At 53.5% G+C, this 23211-nt stretch overlaps 8 protein-coding genes across 8 annotated transcripts; 2 read left to right on the plus strand and 6 right to left on the minus strand.

Annotated features, from left to right (window-relative positions):
- Positions 1-766: 766 nt before the first annotated feature.
- On the minus strand, positions 767-4335 carry VC83_09409 (uncharacterized protein). Its single transcript, XM_024472848.1, has 3 exons — positions 3957-4335; positions 2774-3380; positions 767-2725 (listed from the first exon to the last, which is right to left on the minus strand). The coding sequence occupies exons 2-3, from the start codon at positions 3373-3375 to the stop codon at positions 973-975; spliced, it is 2355 nt and encodes a 784-aa protein (XP_024319569.1). The 5' UTR covers positions 3376-3380; positions 3957-4335; the 3' UTR covers positions 767-972.
- On the minus strand, positions 4336-5638 carry VC83_09410 (uncharacterized protein). Its single transcript, XM_024472849.1, has 3 exons — positions 5410-5638; positions 4987-5340; positions 4336-4894 (listed from the first exon to the last, which is right to left on the minus strand). Exons 1-3 carry the CDS (start codon positions 5461-5463, stop codon positions 4721-4723), a joined length of 582 nt encoding a protein of 193 aa, XP_024319575.1. The 5' UTR covers positions 5464-5638; the 3' UTR covers positions 4336-4720.
- Positions 5637-7504, plus strand: VC83_09411 (uncharacterized protein). Its single transcript, XM_024472850.1, has 2 exons — positions 5637-6119; positions 6173-7504. The coding sequence occupies exons 1-2, from the start codon at positions 5918-5920 to the stop codon at positions 7261-7263; spliced, it is 1293 nt and encodes a 430-aa protein (XP_024319574.1). The 5' UTR covers positions 5637-5917; the 3' UTR covers positions 7264-7504.
- SWC4 (swr complex subunit) lies at positions 7505-9627 on the minus strand. The gene has a single exon (XM_024472851.1). It carries the CDS (start codon positions 9472-9474, stop codon positions 7783-7785), a length of 1692 nt encoding a protein of 563 aa, XP_024319577.1. The 5' UTR covers positions 9475-9627; the 3' UTR covers positions 7505-7782.
- Positions 9628-9677: 50 nt separating this feature from the next.
- Positions 9678-11371, plus strand: ERP1 (emp24p/erv25p- protein). Its single transcript, XM_024472852.1, has 3 exons — positions 9678-10094; positions 10218-10520; positions 10627-11371. The coding sequence occupies exons 1-3, from the start codon at positions 9876-9878 to the stop codon at positions 10774-10776; spliced, it is 672 nt and encodes a 223-aa protein (XP_024319576.1). The 5' UTR covers positions 9678-9875; the 3' UTR covers positions 10777-11371.
- Positions 11372-11472: 101 nt separating this feature from the next.
- Positions 11473-14145, minus strand: YCK1 (casein kinase I). Its single transcript, XM_024472853.1, has 5 exons — positions 13795-14145; positions 13595-13664; positions 13394-13542; positions 12341-13343; positions 11473-12262 (listed from the first exon to the last, which is right to left on the minus strand). Exons 1-5 carry the CDS (start codon positions 13921-13923, stop codon positions 12258-12260), a joined length of 1356 nt encoding a protein of 451 aa, XP_024319572.1. The 5' UTR covers positions 13924-14145; the 3' UTR covers positions 11473-12257.
- Positions 14146-15324: 1179 nt separating this feature from the next.
- VC83_09415 (uncharacterized protein) lies at positions 15325-19824 on the minus strand (the record flags this gene model as incomplete). The annotated part of the gene is made up of 4 exons (XM_024472854.1): positions 19323-19824; positions 19199-19268; positions 15795-19145; positions 15325-15695 (listed from the first exon to the last, which is right to left on the minus strand). The coding sequence occupies exons 1-4, from the start codon at positions 19644-19646 to the stop codon at positions 15325-15327; spliced, it is 4116 nt and encodes a 1371-aa protein (XP_024319571.1). The 5' UTR covers positions 19647-19824.
- An 831-nt stretch (positions 19825-20655) lies between these two features.
- Positions 20656-22730, minus strand: HEM2_2 (Aminolevulinate dehydratase; the record flags this gene model as incomplete). Its single annotated transcript, XM_024472855.1, has 3 exons — positions 20656-21561; positions 21624-21764; positions 22557-22730. 3 exons carry the CDS (start codon positions 22728-22730, stop codon positions 20656-20658), a joined length of 1221 nt encoding a protein of 406 aa, XP_024319573.1.
- Between the last annotated feature and the right edge of the window lie 481 nt (positions 22731-23211).

Here is a 23211-nt window from a genome sequence, read left to right on the forward strand (position 1 = left end):
TGTGAAACTATATCTTGACTTATAGAAATATAATAGAGCTTATCTCCGTGTTAGCAGCTAATTCCGTTGTTACTGTTTTCAAAAAATTCGGGACCTTGTAAGCGTTGGGCATATTTCGGTGCGCATCGGCAGCGCGTCGGCAACAATATGATTGCCTAATGTCCACTACTCTCCTCTCTAACTCCGTAACTAAGAATTCATAAAGTCGCATACAGATAGTGTATCAGGAGAGAAACAGTAGTCATGGGCATAGATTCTCTTATAAGGGCAGCAGCGAAGCGTGGTGTTCCGTGAAGTCTGATATCTTGGGTTGAGGGCTCTGTCGCGATGGCGCATACAAATGAAGATTTGGGAGAATCTGAGAAGGGAGATGTTGAGACAACGGCCCAAGAGACAGATGTCGTGATGGATGGGACGACATATCTTTCACGGTGAGAGGGGGGATATTTTGAACAGCTTTAATTATCTGATATAATAAATATAATCGATGTGCGCTTTGTCGCAATAATCATTAGCTTAATGTCTGTATCATGGGAATGCCCGCGTTGAAGTAATATCCGCCTATTTTATATCTCCGATATCCTCTGCACCCACCAACGGTTGCGGTTTAGAGTCGAAGCTCGGAGTTCGGACCCAGCAGACTGCATTGCAGCTTAGGTTCTAACGCTCTCCGAGAGGAGCTGCATTCCTAGGGCCTTTATCCAGCCGCCAAAACTGATGCTGGCCAGAGCAAGACCAAGTGCACTGGTGAGAACCACCTGATGATCAGCCTCGACACGATACCAGAACCAGATAAAAATAGTTCCCCCACCACTCCCAAACAAATGAACCAAGCCAGAACGATCCCCTCTATCAGCACCATAATTCTCTCCATCCACTCGTCCAACCCCCCACTCCATCTTCCAGCAACCTGCCCCAGACAAAGTCGGCTCGAAAAACAGCAACACCAAATTAAATCCCCCCGCGATCCCTTCAGAGGGCCCAGTCGTCAGTACCCGCCGATACTGATGGGGCCACGCTCATAAAAGCCGGGTTCGCCTGCTCGGCCTTTCCACTCTCCAAATTCATCCTCAAATCATACTCCTCAAACGTCTCATCACGTCCCCCATTCAACCGCATTCCCTCACCCCAGCCACCCCACCTCACGTCACCAGCCGCTCCAGCGCCCATAGCCTCGCCCATCCTAGCCTCTGGCTCCTCATACTCATTAGGGCCCGCTACAGCCTCTGACTTCATCCACAGCTTCAATTCGCCACGGTTGGTCAAGAACCCCGCGTCGGCCCTGATACCGTCTTCATACCTGAACATATCGCGGCCTGCCCGGTCGATCAGGAGGTCTAGCGACACCTGCTGGGCCACGGATCTGCGTTTCTGGATCGGCATGAAAGGATTACGCGCCTGCTCCTCGGCCATCTCGTCCAGCAGACCTTCCAATTTGCCTTCTCCCCCGCACAGCCCTTGCGCGCAAACCTCGCACAGCCTGAGCCCGCACCCAACCTCCCCAACAAATCGGTCCGGGACGCAGCACTCGTAGAACGCCGGTGCGACACAGACAGAGCACCACAGTATATCCTTGGCCGTGTTTGAGCCTATCCCGCGGGACTGGTCACGCCAGATCTTCGAGATGGCGTCGTTGAAGTCGAAATCGCGGGAGTGCTTGAGGCCGGCGACGGCACGGATGCGGTGGGACTTGCAGAAGAGGATTCTTTGGCGCTCGAAGGTGCAGTCGGTGCAGACGAAGGTTGGGTCTTCGTAGATTATTTCTTCGGGTTTTTTGGGGCCTGGGCCTTGTTCGCCTTGTTCGCTTTCTTCCGCGTCTTTTTCTTCTTCGCTTTCGTCCGGTTCTTCGATTTCCTCTCCTTCTTCCTCTGATTCATCGAATACCTCTTCTTCGTTGTCTGCCGCTAATCTTGGGATGCATTCTTTGTAAACGAAGGGATTGGCCGGGGATGGTTCCTTGGGCCCATAGACTTCAATTTCCACGGGCTCTCCGAGACCCAGCATGGGGAATGCGGTGGTGGTGTGAAAGTGACATGGAGTTTGCTGGGCGAAGGAATTCATACCCATAAAGGGGGCTGGGGTTGTGTTGACATTGACATCGAAGGTGATCGGGTGGCAGAACCTGGTCTTGATGGTCTTTTTGAACATCCCCTGTGGCAGTTCCTCCTTCTTCTTCGGCGCCGCGCGAGGGCGCGGCACAGAGCCCACGAAGAGGTTGTTCATACCCCTGGCAGATGCCTTGCTGGCCGCCGCCTTCCCCCCCTTGCCATTTTTAGTCCCGACTTTCCCCGTCTTGATGACCTTATCCTCAAAGCTGCAGTTAACCTTTCTCGAAACGCATCGTTTACAAGGGCCGACATTAGCCTTTGTTTTCAATGAACAGCGATTGAACTCTCCAGCCCGACATGGGTCGCATGATATGTACTTGCGATTCTTGGGGTCGATCTTTGGCGCCGCACTCTGCGCCGCCAGCTGCACGATCTTCTTGCCATTTTTCTTCTTTTGCTCCCTTTGCATTCGTTTTTGGTCCGCCTTATTCTTCCTGGCAATGGCGAAGGCATGTTGTTTTGCGTCCTTTGCCTCTTGGGTCTTCGGTTTTAGAACGACGCAGGGGATGCCTTCCTCGGAACATGTGGTGCAAGGAAATTGATTGGGGTCATCAAGAATACTACATTCAAGTCCGAAATGCCTGCATGCTGAGCATGCCTCATCGATTGTTTCTGACCTGCGTGGTGTGTTAGTTTTTGTTGCACGGGAAATGTAATATACTTACTCCTTTGCCTTCCCTTTCCCCTTCCACTTCTTTCTTCCTGCCGCAGCCGCAGTCTTTTTCTTCGAGCCTTTTCCACGCTTCGGCTCAACAGAGCGTTCCTCTGCAGAAACATCGTCCTCAATTGATAGCAAGATTTCTTCACCTTGGGAGTCGTATTGGGTGATTCCTACGTCGGGCTGTACGGCCGACTTTTTTTTCGCCGGCCTCCTATTGGCAGCAGCTTCTTCATTGGGATCATAGTTGCCACTCTCATCATAATCCATGGCACCAGACCCCTTGAATACCCTTCTCTCCACATTCTTTCTGAAGCCATACGTTCTGGCGTCTTTGAGCCTCTGCAGGACAGGTTTTCCGCTGCCTTGCTTGGCATGTCCTTCACCTAGAGTGGGAAAGCCATGGTGGGCCGGAGGCGTGGGGGAGGAGTTGAAGCTGGAGTTGGGTGACCCTTCTGCGCCATTGTCGCCGGTAGGAACCTTGTCCCAAAAGTCTCTGCGCTCGGCGTTTTCAGCATCGGAATTCGAGACCTGTGTCTCCTTTAGGGTGTTCTTTGGGGCTTCGGAACCGTCCTCAATAAAGTTGAGAAAATTAAAATCGTCCGCCATTGTGACTAATAGTGAGAGTGTAAGTTGGTTGTCATAGTGTCTGCTGGTTCACATGCACGCAATAGCAGGTCTGGCCAATGTGCACGAAAAGAAAAGACTGAGCAGGTAAAATATGGCTTGATAAACTTTATGTGCCAAAGTGAGAATGAGACCGTCCACCCTGGAACAAACAATGTGGGACCTGTGGTTGAAAGTAGGCTTGAGCTTCAACCGTAGGAAGTGAAGATATCATATGTTACCAAAAGAAAATTATGAGAATGATGTGGCCAGTGATAGGAAGATGAGAAAATGCGAGTGAAGCACAAAAATAAATAGGTAGAAAGATGGCAGTGAGAAGAGAAGTGTTCTTGATGTGTACACATCCCATTGAGAGTTATGCTGCAGCAGTAAGGCCCCTCAGAAGCGTAATGCAGCGACGTGTAACGCCAGCGCAATTAGCGGACAGAAATTATGCCCGCTAAAATATATGATAGCGACTGGGATGGCTAATTTGTCGTGACTGAAACTTTGGCGTGGGATGGAAATCCCAACTAGCGAAGCCAAGTTATCAACACATGATAATGAATGTATTTATCACTTACCAGACGTCCGATGAGGGCCACTTTTGAAGTGAAGTCGAATTGTTATTCAGCGCTGGATATTTTTCTGTAAAGAATCGAGTCAGCGTGCAACTGATTGTATCAGCACTGTGCTGAATCTGAACAGAGTAGGTCAATGTGAGAGTTGTTGAAGGGCTGGGGTTGGTATGTATGACGAAGGCAGAGGAGTAGATGTTCGAAGTATTGCAGCAACCACCTGCTCAATAGAAGTAAGAGTAGGTTGGTGGAAGGCAGAGAGAAGTTGCTCTTCGAGATCGGAGCATAAGGCAGAGGAAGTAAATGGCAATGCAGATGGTGCAATATATAGCTTCCGAGTAATGAGGCAAGGAAGTAAGTAGTTGATCAAGAACTGAGAGAGGACATGGGCCCAAGAAATATGGTCTTTTGGTATCATCGAGTTGGAAGGAGAGTACACACGTTTCCAAGAGTTGGTGGTATGCCGAAAAATAAGAAGTGAAGAGTCAAACTGCTTTGCACCACTGGCATTGGCAGTGTAGATGCGCTTCCGCAATCAGGTAAGAGATGTCAAGTAAGGTTGAAAGACACCTGGAAAACCTTTGGCTTTTTTAAGCCTTGAATTCATTCTACCGCAATGCCGAGAGTATATCCCAGCTGGCGATCAACTTATCAACTTCATGTTGTAAGATTCTCCAAAACTTCACTTCCCAATAACGCCTCGCCATGCTAACCCATACCAAAACACCAGCACTCCCACATCTCCACAATGAACGCACCTGTCATCAGAGTCACAGCGTCATTGCCCCTGCCTTCCAGTTCGCCCCAATCCTCTTCATCTCATCCGAAAACCGTCGACTCCCGATCTTCTTTCCCCCATGCCCCGTCAACGGGCTGTGGTCGTCGGGTTCGTAGAAGGGATTCTGGAGGAGGCGGACATATGCCGTCTGGATGGCTCGGAAAACCTATAATAGTACGTTAGCCCCAGCTCATTCATATACCTCCCCAACGAAGCTGAACACCACCACAGACATCCAATGACAGGCAACAAACTCACAATCTTCATCTCTCCCTCCCTCAGCCCCAGTCCACCGACAACACCCTTCCCTCTCCTCACCTCCTCCTCCCTCTCCCCTCCACTCCCCCTCATATCAACACCCACCACAAACCTCACCCCAGTATTCGTCTCCCACCCAAACATCGCCAACCGCTCATCCACATTCTTCAACAGTCCATAGTCGGAGCTCAGACCCTGTCCATTCACCGCATTCGCACGCGCGCGCGCTTCAAAGATATCCAGCGTCGACGAGATCAGGAGCGAGGTCTGCAGCGGGGTGAGGAGGGGCTCTGGGAAGCCGCCTGGGGATTGAGGAGGGCAGGTGGGGAAGATGGATATGTGGAGGGGGTTGTTCTGTTGGGGAGGGAATGTTAGTTAAAGATGGGTAGATGGGGAAGGGGAGAAAGGAGGAGGGGCATTTACGGCTTTCCCTATTATGCCTATGCAGGCTATGCAGGGCGTAGTTGCCATTGCCATTGCTGTTGTGGGTTGTGGTGGTGCGGCACGAGGCTGAGGCTGAGGAATTGGGAGTGTTTGGGGATGTGTCACGTTATCAGGTGGTCACGTTTTTGAGAGCAGCTTCAGGGGCACGGTGCTATACTCGTGCGGTCTAAAGGTCCACAGTAGGACCCATTAGTAGTCGACAATTAATATCAGAATCAAAGCTTATAGAAATAAATATTTTTTTGCTCTATTTTACGAGTGGCTTATTGATTTTCCTCCAGCTTTCTGGGGGAACAACAATATTCCCAAGCCGAGGACATCCGCATCCTCGGATGCCCATCCGCTCCACCGCCTTGACTGCCCTAACATGTCGGAAACGTGGGGGTTTCGGTGCTATCCATCCCGACCTCGTCAGGCGACGTCCAGCCATGCAAACGCGATGGTCTCATTAGAACACCACCTCATTTCCAAACTGTGATCCCTCGCCATGAGGACCCTGGCTAAGGGCCTAGCTGTTGCTCGGCCAGGATTTGCCAGCGAGGCCATCCTGAGATGTGAGACCTTGAGCGCGATTCCCGGCCGGCAAGGTAGCCGGTCTGGACTACAACACCCTCTATACACCAGTTCACAGCGGCAGGAGCGCTCCATAATGACAAAACGCCGGCCACGCACCGCGCTCTTCTTCCCAGGTACGCCTATCCTATCCCCCCTCTCTCGCGCCTGTCTAACGCGTTTCCCCCAGGCCAAGGCGTCCAAAAAGTCGGCATGCTCAAGCCATGGCTCGATGCCTTCCCCCGCAGCGCCGGCCCAACCATCGAAGAAGTCGACCACCTCCTGGGCTACAAACTATCCACCCTCATCGAAGAAGGCCCCAACAGCGCGCTCACAGCTACCATCCACTCCCAGCCCGCCATCATGGCAACCTCAATCATGATCCTGCGCGTCCTCGAGGCGGAGTTCGGGTTCCACCCCCCCTCGCGCTGCGATGTCACACTGGGGCACTCGCTTGGTGAGTTCGCTGCCCTTGTGGCTGGGGGATACGTTACGTTTCAGGACTCGCTGTATCTGGTGCGGCGTCGCGCGGAAATCATGGTTGAGTGCTCCCGTAAGGCTTCGGAGGAGTTCGGCGGCGAATACGGCATGATCGCCCTTGTCACCGAGCCGGACCACCTGCGCCCTCTCGTGGCTGCCATCCACGACTTTATCGGCCACAATGACGCCGGCGTGAAGACGAATAGCGGGGAGGATGTTCCGCCGATTCAGCAGGTGTCGATTGCGAATATCAATAGCAAGAACCAGATCGTGTTGAGTGGGAATATCAATATGATCCGGACGCTGCTGACGCACGTGCGGAGCTTCGGGGGACATGATCCTAGAGCTGTGCGGCTAAAGAGTGATTCCCCCTTCCATAGCCCGCTGATGAAGCCGGCGAGTGGCATGATGAGGAGGTTGCTGGATGGGAAGAGTAGGGTGGTGGGGCGCGAGGACGAGGATATAGTGATGTGGCCGGGGGTAATGGAGATAGTGTCGAATGTGTCGGCGAGGCCGGTGACGTCGAAGGCGGAGTTGAAGGATAAATGGACGAGGCAGTGTGTGGATACCGTGCGGTGGTGGGATAGTATTAAGTACCTCGACCAGGAGCAGAAGGTGCGCCGCTGGATTGGGGTTGGGCCGGGGAAGGTGGGGAGGAATCTCGTGGGGAAGGAGGTTGGGATGAGGGGGAAGGATACGGTGAAGGGGGGTGGGGTGTGGGGGATTAGTGACCCGAAGGAGATTGAGGAGGTGATGAGGGCGTTGGAGGATACGGAGTCGATGTATTGCGACGATGATTGAGATGGGGATAAGACGTACTTGGAGCTCTCTCGTGGCGATAATTGTAAGATGGCGGCGAGGGTATACAATGAACTGGGCCGCGGTGATCGAGTGACAAGCCTCGGCGGAGCATGTTGGGTAGCTATGGGATGAGAGAAAGGGTTGGTGGAGGTTTGTTTTGGAGATTGTGAGCACTAAATACACACACGGCGCATTGGGATCTCGAATCGAGATATGGGGGATGTATTTGAAGTAGCTAGGTGCTGCGGTAATGGAATATATTGCTATCACTTGTTGACATGGCAAGATCGAATGACGGTCACACCGTCACCTTTTCCAATGTCTATCGCTAGCTGAGGCAATAGTCGAATACAGCCCTGCATTTTCCCAGCCTCATGCATGCACCTCCCTTGTCCCCACCTCCCCCCAAAGGCCATGCAAAGTATCGAAGCATAATGTGTATAACTCGTACACCACAGCACACCATCGCTAAACCCAGCACAACCCTATTATACAGCACCCCCCCCAAAAGCAAACCATCTACTTCTTCTGCCTCTTAGTGCTTTTATCACTAACCTGGCTCAACACGCTCGCACTCCTCTTATGCGCCGCCTGCTGAGCCTGCACCGACCCCGCCCTGGCCACCGACACACTCCTCTCCTTCTCCCCCCCACCCTCCGCCTTAATCTCGCCCTCCGCCTCCACCTCCCCCTCCTTCTCCATCTCACCCTCTCCCTGGCCCCCCTCCTCCTCCTTCTTCTTCCCCTTCTTCTTCTCCCTCTCCGCCTTCTGCGCCTCCGCGAGCTTAATCTCTCCATCTAGCTTATCCGACGCCTTCCGCGTGTCAAGGAGGACATTAATACTACCCAGCAGCGCCTCGAACGCCGTCCCAACCTCAAGCGTTGGCATCACTAGTCGCGGCGGGATCTCCAGTTCAGTGAGGACATTGGTGATTCGGCTCGCCAGCACCGCCGAGCGGTTACTGACCATCTTGGCGATGCGGTCGTAGCGGAACTGTGGTCCGCTCTGGAGGCGGTCGTGCGTTGATACACCGAATACAACCTGGTCCTCCTCGCTCAGCTTGCGTCGCTCCGCCGGGCCCGCACCGCCCTTCTTGGCCGTCGCTGGCGTGGCTGCGGCTGGCTCACGCACGGTGCTATCGCGGCGATCAACGGGTGCCGCGCCCGGGCCAGCCGTAGGAGTTCCCTCGGGGCCAAGGATCGACTTCCGCTTCTTGGATTTATCGGCATTCATGAGCTGCTGAACAAGCTGCTGCAGGCCAGCAGAGGTGGTATAGATGCCGACATTGCTGCTGCTGAGCGGCGCGTCCAGGCGAGCGTACAAGTCCTTGCGCTCCTCATTGAGGCGCTCCGAGCGCGCCATGATGCGCTTGAGTTCGATAAGAAGACTCTCTTCCTCGCGGCGCTCCTCGGAGCTGCGCGACATAGCGTTCTCAGCGAAGCGTTTGCGCAGGGCTTCTTGTACGGGGCTGAAGGACGACATCAGCTGGTGCAGGCTGAATTCGACTTGGCTCATGAACTGGACGGGGCGGTGGACAGACATCATCTTGGCGGCAACGTCGTAGTAGCGCGCTTTGAGATCTTCGAGGGTGCGGGGTTTGAGTTCGGGGATGAGGGCGGTGCTACTCTCGGCGCCGTCGGTGGAGGGGGGAGGAACGGGCTGGTATTCGTAGCGGTCCCAGACGAGGGGCCATCTGAGGTCGAAGTCCCGCGCTGTTTGCATTAGGTAGTCTGTTTCTTCTTTGGTCCAGTCTTCGTTCTTGAGTTTGGCTTCGTACTGCTCGTCGTCGTACTTGGGGATGTTGACCTGGACATTGAACTTTGCGAATGCCGAGTCGTCGACCTCCTCCTTCACCCCACCCTCCACTGCCTCTCCACCCTCTCCACCCTCTCCCTCCTGCGCCTCCTGTTTCGGCGGCACCTCAATCTTCCTCCTCCAGTGCTTCAAGGTCATATCATCCTCCCTCGCACTATTCTTAAACGGCTTCAACTCCCACTTCGCAGCCGGCTTCCTGCTCACCAGCCTCCTCTTCTTGAACTGTGGAACCGCTGGCACAATCGAGATCGGGTTGTCCCCCCCCAGGCTCTGAACCTCGCGCTGGAGGCCCTTCAGATTGGGTCTCGCGTTTGTCAGTTTTTGTTTCTTTGCTGGGCGCGGGCCTGCACTATTGGGCAGGTCCAGCATGTCGCGCACATCGAGGGACGTCATCATGAATCGTTGAATGCGCAGCTGCGCGTTGTGTTGATCGCGTACACTGTATATCTCAATTCCCCACTCCCTCTGACGGTGTTAAACTGGTTGCCACAATAAAATGTAGCTCGTTGTGTCGTGAATGAATGTGGTTGAGCCGATGTTCCTTTTTGGTGTGTCAAAAGATTAAAGGAAGTCGTCAAGCAACCGCGACCGATTACTGGGATACCCACACCCCAACTCACGTGACACAATCACCTTTGGCTCCACACCCCTGACCGCGGATTGGAATCTGGAACCGTGGCCGCTGTCAAAATAGCACAACCCCCACGACTCGTCCTCACATCGACCATCACACGCGCCTCCCTTGATCCTTCCCCAGAGCGCCTCTCTCCCACAGCAAGCAAGCAAGCAGCTTAGCCATGCGCTCCTTCCTGCCCGCGCTCTCGCTGGCGGCCGCGACGCTGCTCGTCCCGGTGCAGTCACTGTACTTCTACATTGAGGGCACGAACCCGAAGTGTTTCTTTGAGCGGCTGCCGAAGGATACGTTGGTCGTTGGGCAGTATAAGGCGGAGGAGTTTAGTCTGGATCAGAATAAATATGTCAATAATGATAATCTGAATATCTTCATCTCGGTCGAGGTATGGCATCCCATTGCTCCCCCAAGCTCCCCAATTCATCCCCCCCTCCTTCTCCTACTTCTCTACCTCCGCTCCCAATCCGGTCCAACTTGAGAGGAAATACCAAATCTAACACCCCCCAAGGAAGTCTTCGACAACGACCACCGCATCGTCTCTAGCCGCGGACAATCGAGCGGCAAGATCACCTTCACCTCCGCCAACTCCGGCGACCACCGCATCTGCTTCACCCCCTCGCACTCCACCGGCCACTCCGGCTGGCTCGGCAGCCAATCGCTCGGCGGCGTCAAGCTGATGCTGGATCTGGCGATCGGGACGACCTCGGAGATCGAGACGGATGACCATGGCAAGATTACGGATTTGGTGCAGAAGGTGAAGGATTTGAATGGGCGGTTGATGGATATTAAGAGGGAGCAGCTGTTTCAGCGTGTATGTCTCTTTTTTTTCCCCTTGTCCCTTTTTTTTTATACACCCCCGTTCCCGGGATGGAAGCAGGGGGTGAGGAGAGTGGGCAGACATGCTAACGCACACATAGGAGCGTGAAGCCGAATTCCGCGATCAATCCGAAGCCACAAACTCCCGCGTCGTGCGCTGGACGCTCATCCAGCTCGCTGTCCTGGGTATCACATGCGCGTGGCAACTCTCTCACCTGCGCTCCTTCTTCATCAAGCAGAAGCTTACCTAGACTCCTTTGCATGTGGGTGTCTGTTTGATGAGAACTACTTTAATGGTGAAGGGCGGGGGATAGAAGGGGAAGATAGCGAGGTGTTGGAGAGGGAAGATGGGGGGAGCTGGGTGAAGTGGTGGTGGTGGTAGAACGAAGCGGAACAGGGGTAATGAGCAACGCATACCGGGTTTCCAAAATGGGGTGTTTACATATGTATCTGGGTTGTCTGTCTATCGGTCGGTCGGTGGCCGTGGTCTGTACTTTGAGCATTTTCTGAGAACAAGAAAGGAAATTCGAAAAAATATAACTAGAAATAAGCCATCTTGTTTTCGTTGATGGGAGAGATGAAGTGGGTGGACATGCACTCCCTTGGTGTCGTGGATGGGTTGGGAAGGAGGGAGTGCTATGTCCTTCACGCAAACACGTTTGGTGCCTGAACTGGCTCAGCGAGGGTTCTCGAGCGGTAGAGTACGGGGTATATGTCAGGTCCAGTAGTGACTCTGCCGTCCATTACATTTATACCCTCCCCTGAACCGAAGAACATCACACACACATCACATCACGCCATCAAACCACATAGTAGTAATCTGGAAATATATCAAGCTTCCCCCTGTCTCTACTCTATCTATTATCCCCACCCCCATTTATCCCCTCAACCCCCACCTCCGTCGACACCTCCCCAGTCCCCCACCCCCTTTCCAATCTCCCCCCCTCCCCCCTCTACCATTCCACGCCCCCTCACATTAAGCTTTCAACGAAAACAACAAAGAAAAATAAAACAGACGAGAAAAACACCCGCTATAACCCCACGACACCTGACACCCGCGCTCTGATATGACGCAAGTTGAAAGAGAGAGAGAAAGAGAGAGAGAGAGAGATGAGATTGTATGTTGGGTGTTCGCAAAGCAACACCCGGCGCGCTTTCCGACAATGAACTTTTGGCTTGAAGGGGGGTGAAGGAAAACAGAGAGATAGAGACAGATATATTAAGCCGTCCTTCCGCATTCCTCCCCCCTCCTCCCGATTATGGCGGGTTGTCAGCCACTCTGTCCTCGCGGGTGCGTCCAAGGACGTCTGGGTGCTGAATGTCGACGACGCTGACTGAACGAGATTGATGGGGCTAGGAAATGCGTAGAGCGTTTGTCTGTGCGAGGCGAATCTGCACTTTTGGAGAAACAAGTGTGAGAGAGATAAAAGGTGTACACGCTCCACCCATGCCCCCAACGCGTCCATATAATGCCGAGATGAAAGTCGCACGCGCGCCGCCGCCCAGACATGCAAAGGAACGCACAACAGAGATATGAAAGTTTGGTTTGTTTGTGTGTGTGTGGTGTCGCCTTGTTTCTTCCCCTGGTCCGGCGGGTTCTGGTCCGGCGAGTTGGGTTTTGGGACCAGATCAAACTGGATCTGCCGCGTAGGACGGGGATGTAATGGGTGGTGAGGACGGCATTATACATTTCATTGCGATTTTTCCGGGTTCTCTAGAGTCATAGGGTCGATCATCCTGCTGTCCGTTAGTCACTGTCACTGCATTTTACGTTCTGGCGCAGCGCCAACGGCCCTAGGAAGTATTGAAACTTACTACAACATATCGTCTTCAAAAACTTCTGAAACCCCTGCGGCTGCGCCTCCTCCTCCACCCGTCCATTCCCCATCTGCTGCGCAATCATATTCGGCTGCTGCAACGTACGCTGCGGTAGGTTATTGCTCGAGTTCTGGAACTGCGCCTGCGTCGACCCCGCCGGCGTCAGCTCGCCCCCGTGCCCCGCGGCGCCGCTCGCGCGCTTCGGCGCCAGCCGTCCGGGCCCGCTTGGCTGGTCGCGGTCGCGCAGCTTCCCCAGCCCGGCCTTGGCGGGCGACGGGGGCGGGGGCTGCGCGGCGTTTAAACGGGCGGCGGTGAGGTGACCCGGGGTCGAGCCCGTCACGCGTGTCGTGCCGTGGAGCTCGCGGTTCGAGGCGCCCTGCGCGACGTTGGCTTGGTGCATTAAATGCTGGGACTGGTGCTGTTTGGTTGCCTCCCAGCCTTTGCCGTTGTTGAGCTTCATCCAGTCGTACTCGCCGTCTTCGATCTCGCCGCTGCCCTTGAGGGCTTGCGTGAAGAGGTCGCGCAGGTAGTCGTAGTCGGGGGTGTCTTCGAAGCCGAGGTTGCGCACGTAGCTGAGGTACTTGTTGAGCTCCTCCGGGAATCCGTTGCAGAGCTCGGGGATGGGCGTTGTCTGCTTCTTTTCACCGATCTTCTCGTACTTTTGCTTGTTAGTGGCGGCCTTTAGGCCTTGCCATGGTAGACCGCCACGGAGGAAGTACATGAACACATGTCCCAGGGCCTCTAAATCGTCACGGCGTGATTGCTCGCGTCCAAGATGCGTGTTGATGGACATGTAACGTGCGGTTCCGGACAGAGATTTCCGCTCACGGTATGGGATGTGCTGCTTCGTCTTCGGGTCGCGGTATTGCTTGGCCATGCCGAAGTCGACGACGTGGATGACATTGGCCGCCTTGGAGCCTGGCCTGCCAATCAGGAAGTTGTCTGGCTTGATGTCTCTGTAGATTAAGTTCTTCTCGTGGATCGTTTGGACTCTCGACAGCTGTGCAAAAGGTTAGGGGTTGACGCGTGGCGGTGTGGTGAAGTACATACCATCTGCTTGGCCACCATTACCACAGTCTTGATCGAGAAGCGTCTGTTGCAGTGGTCGAAGAGGTCCTCGAGGGAGGGACCTAACAGGTCGATAACGAGGATGTTGTGGAGGCCCTCCTGGCCAAAGTAGTAGACATTCGGGATGCCCGCTGTTTCATTGTCAGCCATGACAGAGTGTTGTCGAGCATGAATTGTACTCACGGCATCCAACCAAGATCTTGTATGTCCGGTACTCGTCACGCAGCTGAGGAGCATCGCTCTTGCGTGGTTCCTAAGATTGCAACATGGTCAGCGACATCAATTCGTGCGTGAGGCGGTGAAGCTCTTTAATAGACAGCCTCTGGTGTCCGTCTCTCTCCGTGCCCGCCACTCAATGGAGGTGAAAGGAGGGTGAAACGTACGAATTTGATGGCGACCTGCTGGTTGTTCAACAGGTTGGTGCCTTCGAATATGACACCAAAGGAGCCCTCTCCAATCTTCTTGCCGACGCGATAGTGCACACCGACGACATTGCTGCTGCTTGACGCCATTGAGGGGTTTTTTTCAAGCCGACACTCCGGATGGGAGTCGTTGTCGTTCGGGGGTGGGAGGGGGGTGGAGTGTGTTGTTTGTGTCGCTGTGTTGAGGTGGTGTTCTTTCAGGATGGGGATGTTTGGGGTGGTGGCAGTGGTAGTGGTGGTAGTGGTGGTAGTGGTGGTAGTGGTGGTAGTGGTGGTAGTGGTGGTAGTGGTGGTAGTGGTGGTAGTGGTGGTAGTGGTGGTAGTGGTGGTAGTGGTGGTAGTGGTGGTAGTGGTGGTAGTGGTGGTAGTGGTGGTAGTGGTGGTAGTGGTGGTAGTGGTGGTAGTGGTGGTAGTGGTGGTAGTGGTGGTAGTGGTGGTAGTGGTGGTAGTGGTGGTAGTGGTGGTAGTGGTGGTAGTGGTGGTAGTGGTGGTAGTGGTGGTAGTGGTGGTAGTGGTGGTAGTGGTGTGGTAGTGGTGGTAGTGGTAGTGGTAGTGGTAGTGGTAGTGGTAGTGGTAGTGGTAGTGGTAGTGGTAGTGGTAGTGGTAGTGGTAGTGGTAGTGGTAGTGGTAGTGGTAGTGGTAGTGGTAGTGGTAGTGGTAGTGGTAGTGGTAGTGGTAGTGGTAGTGGTAGTGGTAGTGGTAGTGGTAGTGGTAGTGGTAGTGGTAGTGGTAGTGGTAGTGGTAGTGGTAGTGGTGGTGGTGGTGGTGGTGGTAGTGGTAGTGGTGGTGGTAGTGGTAGTGGTGGTAGTGGTGAATGGGGGAGTCTTGGGGAGACTTGGGGGGTGTTGTCACTCTAGACACTCTAAACCTCACTAACGTCAACTCCAGTTAGCACTCTGGCTAGCAAGTGAACAGTTGAAACGGCCGAAGCGAGAAATAGAATAGGGGGGGTGGAACCTACCAGTAGTGCTGGGCTGTTCCTACCGGAAAAACGACACGACAGTACTCCGTACACTACAGGAACTGGTAAGTTAGATATCCCAACAACAACAACAACAACAACAACAACGACAACAACAACAACAACAACAACAACAACAACAACAACAGGGAGAAACATTTTGTCTCGGAAATTGAACTTTTTTTTGCGAGACCCAAGGCAAAGACATTTTGGTGTAGTTGTAGTTTAATTCCCCCATCAGTCAACCCAGCCCGTTATCCTATTTTTGTCTTGTCCTCTCCACCATCCAGCCTCCTCTCCAACCAGCCTCCTCTCCATCCAGCCTCCTCTTCACTGCATTTTTCTGTGTCCATCTCTCATCTTTCACCCAAACAGTTCTACCGCACCATAACCCTCCTTATCCCCCCCTTCTCCACTCGAAACATTTTTTTAAGATTACACATCACGTGTTCCCCCAATGACCCTCTAGTTACGATTTATCTGAGCCGAGAACGCATAGGTCGGTATAAGACCCCATCATCCTCCCCCCCCTACACCCTCCCCCCCCTAGGTCTACACCTCAACATCTCCCTCGCCACCCCCCGTTCCCTCTCCTCAATCTCCGCCTCAATCTCCCTCAACCTCTCCGCCACATCCCTCAACCCCCTCTCTCCCTCCTCCTTCTCCCTCTTCTCCTCTTCCACACTCCGCTTCGCCAAATCCAGGGCGCCTTCGAACCATTTCCCCAGTCGTGCGTGGGTCATGTAATTGCGTAAAGTGCTGTCCTCAGAAGAGAGGTCAGAGAGGAGGGGGGCGCGAACGCCGGAGTCGAGGGAGCTGTAGCGCGTGTCGAGGGTGGGGGTGGTGGTGGAGAGGGAGGAGGGGGTGTAGATGCGGAGGCGGGAGGGGGTTTCGAAGAGGCCTGTTTCTTGTTAGCTTTTGCCCTTGTACTCTCATTACTGCACGCAAACTGCGGCGGGGGGAGGGGGAGAAGAAAAGGTAGAAAGGGGAAAAAACTCACGATCCCGAATACACCCCTTCAACGTCCTATACAGCGCCGTCCCCTCCAACCTCCACCTAACCTCCTCATCACTCTTCGCATCCGTATCATTAATCGCCGCCCAATCATCCCTCAACATACACCTCCTCCACACGCCCTGCTCCGCCAACTTCAACTCCTCCCCCTCCGTCGGTCCAGCAGCATTCAGCGCCAAAAGCGCATAATGGAACTCCTCCCCCCCCAACACCCCCCCTCCCTCCCCCCTACTATCCGGACCGAGGAGCGTCAACAGATCCACCACATCCAACGCCCCCATCGCCTTATGCTCAAGCAGCCAGCCTAGCTTCTCATGCAGCACCGTAGCCAACGCCGTTTTCCCGCGGAGAGAAGGGTTATCATAAACCTCGAGCGCAAGCTGTCGCTCAGCTGTATCATCAATCGCCCCCTTCACCGCACCGCGGACATGCTTATGCACAAGTCCCTGAATCCTAATAACCTCCAACTGCGCCTCCGTCTCCCTCATCTCCTCCCCCCCCTCCGCGACCCTCAGTCCACTCGCCGCTTGCCCCGCCAATCTCGCCAGTTTCCCAATGCTGAGCTGCACTTTCTTGCTCCACAGGTCGCGTTCGCGGTGGAGGCCGAGATCGAGGAGTTCGGCTGCGGCGCGGTGGTAGTCCTTCTCCTGCGTGACCTCGTTGATCCACGAGACCTTCGCGTACTCCTTTTTGCTGCGCAGGAAGGCGGTGAGGTATTTTTGGTGCGTGTCGTTGTCGCTGAGCAGCGCGAAGAGCTCGCCTTCTTTGATGTAGTACGAGTACAGCGACTTCGCCCACTCCATGCCGAAGAGGTCGTAGTAACCCTCTACCTGTGCTTGCAGGCGGGCGACGCGGGCTTTGAGATCCGTGGCGTCGCCGTCGGGTGCGGATTCCGTTTCGGCGATGGCTTCGTTGGTGCGTTGGATTTCCTCGACGATGAGGGGGACGAGGGTGTCGAAGACCCTGTGTTTCTCCGCTAATTCGATGCCCTCATCCACGAGCCCAATCTCGGAGAGGTTGTAAATCTGCCCCTCCCGCACCTTGAAGTACGCGTGCTGCATCTGCAAGCCCTGGCTGTGGCGCTTCTTGTCCTCCTGGCCGAGGTACCAGCGGTACTTCTCCGTCGTGGAGCGGCAGGCGAGATCGAGCATCTCGGGGCACTCGGTACGGATCTTGTCGACGACGTCGGGGTCGGGTTGGTTTTCGCCGGCTGCGGGGGGCCAGTATTGTCGCACTATTCCGATGGCGAGATCAGTCTGCCTCTTCGCGTTATCCGCCGTATAGAGCTTGCACGTCCACGGTTCCGGAATGTCGTTGTAGTTTTGCATAAGGATCCCGTTCTGGACATCTTCGCCCTGGAGCCCGTATAGAGCTAGGTTTTCGGTCCGGAAGTTGTAGGCGCCAGCCAAGGCCCCGATGAGGAGATCATTAGCCTCGCTGAGAAGCTCGACGATCTTGTGCTGGACGAGCTCGGACTCTTCGTACCTCAACTTTACAGCCTGGAAGGCCCAGGGAACAACCATCTCGAAGCGATGGATGTCGTGGATAAAGTAGTGGCGAACACGGTCTACCTCCCCAAATTCCTTTGACGGCATTAACTTGTACTCCTCGTGCAGGCACTCGACGATGTCGTTCCATAAGCTGCGCTTTTGGCCGGCGGGTTTGGAGCTGATGAGGGTATCGTAGTTGCTCCATGCACCCTTTGCACCGTTTAGTTTCTCCGCGTCCCATAGGAGCTTCCACTTCGTAAGACGGTCAAGCTCGACATTCATCTTCTTGATGTGCGTCGCGAGACTGTGCAGTGCCTGTGCCCGTACCCGTAGATTATGTTCAATCGACGCCGGGATAGAAGGAATATGCGCTGTCGTAGAACTCAAAACCTCGTGACTAAGCTGTAGGGCGGCCTGGCCAACTTCTTCGGGTGAGAATTGTATTTCTGGCCGTCCGGCGAAACTCAATGGGTTGTTCTCGAGAATGCCAAAGAATACCGCTTGGTCCAGCTTGCTCTTAGCCGTGACTTGTGGCGCCTCCCCTGCCGTAAACTTCTTCGGGTCTGTCGTGGCAATACGGATTATACCACCACCCTTCACCAGGAGAACGACAGCTGGGAATTTGGCCTTGTGGCGCCTCGAACGGCTGTCTTCTGTGCCATGGGAGGGTGTATGTGGCTCCTCCAGCCCAGAGCCGGTAATCTCCACACCGGCGTCGGTCCTGAAGTCTACGACATCCTCGAAATAATTGGTTCCCGCACGGAGTTGTTGATCTGGGGATTCTGGTTCATTGACCATTGATGTCACCACGACGGCGCGGTCAAAGACGACAAATGCTGCAACGCCTGGCTTTGGCAGATATAGTCTCGGCTTGGACGTGGATGTGCGGCTGACTGGAGTTGAATAAGAGCGGAGGTGGTGAACGTTGCTGACAATAATCTCCCTTTGACGAAGGAATACCTGCACAAGGGCGTAGTGGCAAATCCCATGCCCACCAAGAGACGTTAGCATGAGAAGCTCCGTGCCATTGTCGTCGCGGTATGTCAAAGCCGTTGAATCTTCCCTATCGCTGGCTTGTGGTGCGAATGAAAAGTCGAGGACTTCAAAGGACTCAAGGTCCAGGCTCTCAAGACTCTTGTCAGTGCGCTTCAACTCGTCCACAATCAACTCCCTGATATCGCCTTCTGCCTCGAGGGTATTGTGGCCGCCTCGGTGAAGACTCCAAGCTTGTAATCTGCCCTTCGAAGATGCGCTCACAATATCACGCTCTCCAGGCTTCAACGACGGACCAGCTCTAGCAGCTGCCAGGTCTCCACGCCAAGAGGAGCTGCTGAGGGCGTTCCTAATGCTTCCAAATATCCCTCCATTGCCTGCTCCGCTCGTGCCGCGCAAGAACTGGACAGATATCGCTGGTCTCCCCTGGCCGTCCCGTACGCTCATATACGCCAACCTTCCGCTGCTGAAAGATAGCAAAAAGCCAGCCGACTCGGCATTCAGGATCTGGATCACAACCTCCCCATGCAGCAGGCCCGAAATCGTTAGCTCGACGCCATGTCGCGGTTGCTGAATGAGGTCCAGGGTGGCTGCGCTCGCGATCGACTCCCAGTATGTGATCTTGCCGCTTGAGGGCATCACCACGACGAGGCCAGGTTCGGGAGTGCTTGCTGAGGCAGAGACTAAGGATCCGAGGGGGAGATGCTCAGATGTGTGTTTCGCTGGGTAGGGTAGGGCGAAGGTAAAGGTCTCTGGGGTCGTGGTGTTGAGAGCGTAGGGCCAGACAATGGCATGGGTGGTTGTGAGAGCGAGGGCATAGCCACTGTCGGAGTATATCGCGCCATACTGTCTACCTGTACATCGAAGGGTCAGTTCATCCTTTATTCAATCCCTAAGATATCCATACCTGTAGTCGTGGATTGTAGGCGATCTGGTAGAGCAGGAAGCCTGCTGACAGTGTAAACATCATTGCTTGTCTGTGACCCCGTTAGCATCCAACTCAGAGCTGTCAATCCAATTAAATCATTTACCAAAACCGTGCTTCCATCTCCCTTGCCAGTTCTTTCGGTAGTCTTGGGCTTCTTGCCTCTAACCGTGAGATCGCGTCTTATTGTTCCCTGAGGTTCTGCGATGCTCTCGTGCCGGGCGACCCCCGGTGCTGGCTTCTTCGCCTTGACCTCCTGCATCTCAGGGGCAGCATCGGGGACAACAAAGGTATTCTCATGTAAGCTGCTGCGTTGCCGTTTGGCTTTGGGTTGTAGCGCAATATTCTCTGAAGATGTTGGGCGCGGCCTGCGCCTGGCGTTGCGAGTATTCGCAGCTGGAGTGCTGTTGGTCGTCGCTGGTGAAAACATGACAAGTTTGGCCCTTTTTGAGGGTCTTGAAGTTGTTCGACTAGTGCTATTGATAGCTAGAGGATGAGGGGATTAGAGATTTCGCATTGTTTGTGTCGAGATGTCGGTGGTTGGTTCTGGTGTTTACATTGGTTTACATTGGTTTGTGTCTGGAGCTCACAACGGAGTAATATTTCTCGTAGCCAAGCGAAACAACGCAACAAAAGTATCATCTACAACAGGCATAGCCCAATGATCCTGAACATAATAAATCGTTATCGGATATATAATTACTCTGCCATAATCAATACGATAGTATATTCTGAAATTGTTTATTTGGCATCAATTCGGATTCATTCTCCTCTTCAGTTCTGCCTCTCCATCGCTTGTTTCCCCAAATCGTCGTCATCGTGTTACAGACCAGACAAACACACAAAACGGAGCCTCAACAACGACGCATGGACCCTCTCATAACAAAATCATACTGGACGACCTAACACTAACCCTTTTTAGCGCCAGGCACAACCTCTTGATATATGTAATTTCCGACTACAAACAATTATTTAAATATGATGAACGGAATTAATGAACCTAAATAGTTAAAAGACAGTAAAGCCCACATCCACATCAGCGTTCCAAGTACCATATTCGTGCCGTGGGATTATTAATGTCCATGGAGAGCCAGAATTATATAGACACTTCTAAGTAGATTAAACATGCAATACAATGGGAGTTGAAGTTTGAAGATATGCGGTAGTGACACCAAGAAAGATAATATTTATTTATTCCTTTTGGTTGGAAACATATACCATTAGCTTCCGAAGCAACGCTATCTATCGCATCCAGCAATCCAACTATTTGCCTACTGTAGCCCTTTGTTTTTGGAGTTGAGACTCGTAGCCATAAATACAGTTCGCAGACATGACCCATCATATACCCTATATACCTCCCACACAGATACCCCCCCAAACGCCTTCGCCAAAACTTTCATCAAATCAACAAACCACGCCAGACAGACTCTAGTGTGGATCTAAGACTCCAGCCAGTCTAAGAAGCGTGGAGTGAAGTACGACACAACAATCGTAGCACCAGCCCTCAAAATGCCCTCCGTAGACTCAAAAGCCATAGCCTTCAAATCAAAGACACCTGCCTTGGCAGCTGCATGGATCATGGCGTATTCGCCGCTGACCTGATACGCCGCGACTGGCATATCCTTCCCGATCTCCTTAGCATCGCTGATGATATCAAGGTACTGTCCAGCAGGCTTGACCATAATAATGTCCGCCCCCTCAGCAATATCTCTGTGCATCGCGCGGCGCGCCAACCCACGTCCTCCGTGGGGGAGTTGGTAGCACTTCCTGTCTCCGAACGACGGGACGGATCCAGCTGCGTCGCGGAAGGGTCCGTATAAGCAGCCGGAGAACTTGGCAGCGTAGGACATCAAGACGACTCTGTGGGCGATACCCTCTTCGATGAGCTTGAGCTTGATAGCGCGGATACGGCCATCGTTCATGTCTGACGGAGCGACGCAGTGGGCGCCGGCCTGGGCATATGCGACAGCGACATCGGAGATACGATCAACGGACAACTGATTGTTCAAGCTGCCGTCATCGCGGAGGATGCCGCAGTGACCGTGGGATGTGTATTCGCACAGGCAGACGTCGACGGTGATAAAGAGTTGGGGGAAGCGCTGGCGGAGAAGACGGATGGCGGCCATGACGGGGCCTTTTGGGTCGTCGGCGGAGGTGCCGAGGGCGTCTTTGGAGCCGGGGGCGAGGGGACGCCGAAGAGGATCACGGATTTGAGGCCCTTGCGGATGAGGGGTTCGAGGTGGGGACGAGTTTGTTGATGCCGCGGCGGTGTTGGTCGGGGAGGGAGGGGATGATGGATTCTTCGTCGTCCTGGTCAGATACGAAGAGGGGTATATGAGCATTGACTGGAGGGGGTGTTGTTAGCAATTGAAGTCAGCATTGGGTGAGTGAATGGTCGTGTGCGAACCTTTGTCAATTGTCTCTCGGCTTGCCACGAGCGGGCAAGGGGTGAGAGTATCCGCCGTGCAATTGACTCGAGATGTCTCCGGAGATGCTGACGCTGGTTGCGCAGGTGCTGGCGTATGACATCGCCCTGGAGACGTGCGATCTCCGATCATCAATGGTAGAAGAGGTTGAGGAGGGGACCGCGGGCGAGGGCGTCTATCATCATTGGCGTCCCTGAACGACAGATCTTGAACGAGGCTGGAGAACGACATGGTGATAGTGCGAATTCGACGAGCGAGTGCAACAGTGAAGGTATCAGGAAAGAACTTTGCAAAGACTCCGGAAAGCGTGGGGTTTAGAAAGAAGTCAGCGAACATGCATGGGGTGATGGCGAAAAAATGTCGTCGGTGACAGCCGCACTCATGGGGTTACAGACGGACGGCGAGTGCGGCATGAAGTTGCCGGGCTGGCACGCTTGTTTTGGAATTCACCACATTTTAATTGGCCGAGGTTTCCGAAAGTCCAAACATTTTTCATACCGTAATCGTCAGATCCGCCTGGTCGCTTCGCTCCCAGTCGGAATAAGCAAGTTGGGACAGTATTACTATATTTAAAGTGGTCGCTAAACCTACCACTTTAAATATAGTAATACTGTATAACGTAAGTCGTGGCGTAACGGTGGCATGGCGTAACGCGGTGGAATTTCGAAGAGAACATAACAAATCTATAAATTTAACTACAATCAACGATAATACATGATCCACCGTCGCTCTCAGATTGTTCCCCTGCTTCTTCCTCAATATACTCGTCAATTTAAATGTCTGAGGAGGCGTGCTTATCCTTTGTTTTGCGCTTTTTCTTACTTGGTTATGTGTCGCCTTTTCCGCCTACACAATTCTTGCGTAGAAACATGAAAGTGGCCCTTCAGAATAACCCTTTTCCCCTCCATACGTACCGTACCGTACGTCGCTTTATAACTGATCCAGGTTGTTGGCATAGAGTTGTGGACAATGCTAGGTGCTAGAAGTTGCTCTGACGCAACTGTGAGTTTTTGGATGTACGTCCGCACCGGTGTTGACAGCACCCCACCACCATTAATCGTCGTGTAAGGAGCGCATTTGCAGAGCATAAGGTCATCCCATCTGGGGTGGAGCTGTTGATAAAGACTCGGGTCAAAAATATCATACTGATGTGGTGTTTTGGTCGAGCAGCGTACGCAATGCTCGCTGGGGATTAAAAGGAAGCAAGCCAGCGCCACAGTATGCTGACTCAATGTTCTGATGGTTTCATATATCAAGCCGTGCCTGGATGTATGCCTCCATCCATTCATACTTCTGTATGCACGCAAGTTGCGCTTGGTTGAGTTGTAATGGTGGGTGCACCAGATGTGAGAATCTAGCCACCCAAGGAAGGGATGAATTTACTAAGACAACACACTGTCTTAGGTAACAGAGCCAAAGGGTTGTAGCTTAGACTATTCCACAACGTAGCAATCAGGTGTGTGATGTAGTGAAGTGGTTCAGACAAGTTGCAACAAATGTTGAGTCTGGGAACTCAGGGTAAGTCAGAGGTTAACACCTCACTGACTTTTCAGAAACAAGGAGTAACAA

Source organism: Pseudogymnoascus destructans (assembly GCF_001641265.1).
Source record: "Pseudogymnoascus destructans isolate 20631-21 unplaced genomic scaffold scaffold_49, whole genome shotgun sequence".
Lineage (NCBI taxonomy): Eukaryota > Fungi > Ascomycota > Leotiomycetes > Thelebolales > Thelebolaceae > Pseudogymnoascus > Pseudogymnoascus destructans.

Bases quoted from the DNA above. Each gene is read 5' to 3' on its own strand.
- ERP1 (XM_024472852.1), top strand. From the start codon at position 9,876: ATGCGCTCCTTCCTGCCCGCGCTCTCGCTGGCGGCCGCGACGCTGCTC. The intron at 10,095-10,217 runs GTATGGCATCCC...ACACCCCCCAAG, and splicing joins ATATCTTCATCTCGGTCGAG to GAAGTCTTCGACAACGACCA. The intron at 10,521-10,626 runs GTATGTCTCTTT...ACGCACACATAG, and splicing joins GGGAGCAGCTGTTTCAGCGT to GAGCGTGAAGCCGAATTCCG.
- VC83_09411 (XM_024472850.1), top strand. From the start codon at position 5,918: ATGAGGACCCTGGCTAAGGGCCTAGCTGTTGCTCGGCCAGGATTTGCC. The intron at 6,120-6,172 runs GTACGCCTATCC...CGTTTCCCCCAG, and splicing joins CACCGCGCTCTTCTTCCCAG to GCCAAGGCGTCCAAAAAGTC.
- VC83_09410 (XM_024472849.1), bottom strand. From the start codon at position 5,463: ATGGCAATGGCAACTACGCCCTGCATAGCCTGCATAGGCATAATAGGG. The intron at 5,341-5,409 runs GTAAATGCCCCT...CCTCCCCAACAG, and splicing joins TAGGCATAATAGGGAAAGCC to AACAACCCCCTCCACATATC. The intron at 4,895-4,986 runs GTGAGTTTGTTG...GTACTATTATAG, and splicing joins GGGAGGGAGAGATGAAGATT to GTTTTCCGAGCCATCCAGAC.
- VC83_09409 (XM_024472848.1), bottom strand. From the start codon at position 3,375: ATGGCGGACGATTTTAATTTTCTCAACTTTATTGAGGACGGTTCCGAA. The intron at 2,726-2,773 runs GTAAGTATATTA...CACACCACGCAG, and splicing joins GGGAAAGGGAAGGCAAAGGA to GTCAGAAACAATCGATGAGG.
- YCK1 (XM_024472853.1), bottom strand. From the start codon at position 13,923: ATGGCGTCAAGCAGCAGCAATGTCGTCGGTGTGCACTATCGCGTCGGC. The intron at 13,665-13,794 runs GTACGTTTCACC...TTGCAATCTTAG, and splicing joins AGCAGGTCGCCATCAAATTC to GAACCACGCAAGAGCGATGC. The intron at 13,543-13,594 runs GTGAGTACAATT...ACAATGAAACAG, and splicing joins CAAGATCTTGGTTGGATGCC to CGGGCATCCCGAATGTCTAC.
- SWC4 (XM_024472851.1), bottom strand. From the start codon at position 9,474: ATGATGACGTCCCTCGATGTGCGCGACATGCTGGACCTGCCCAATAGT.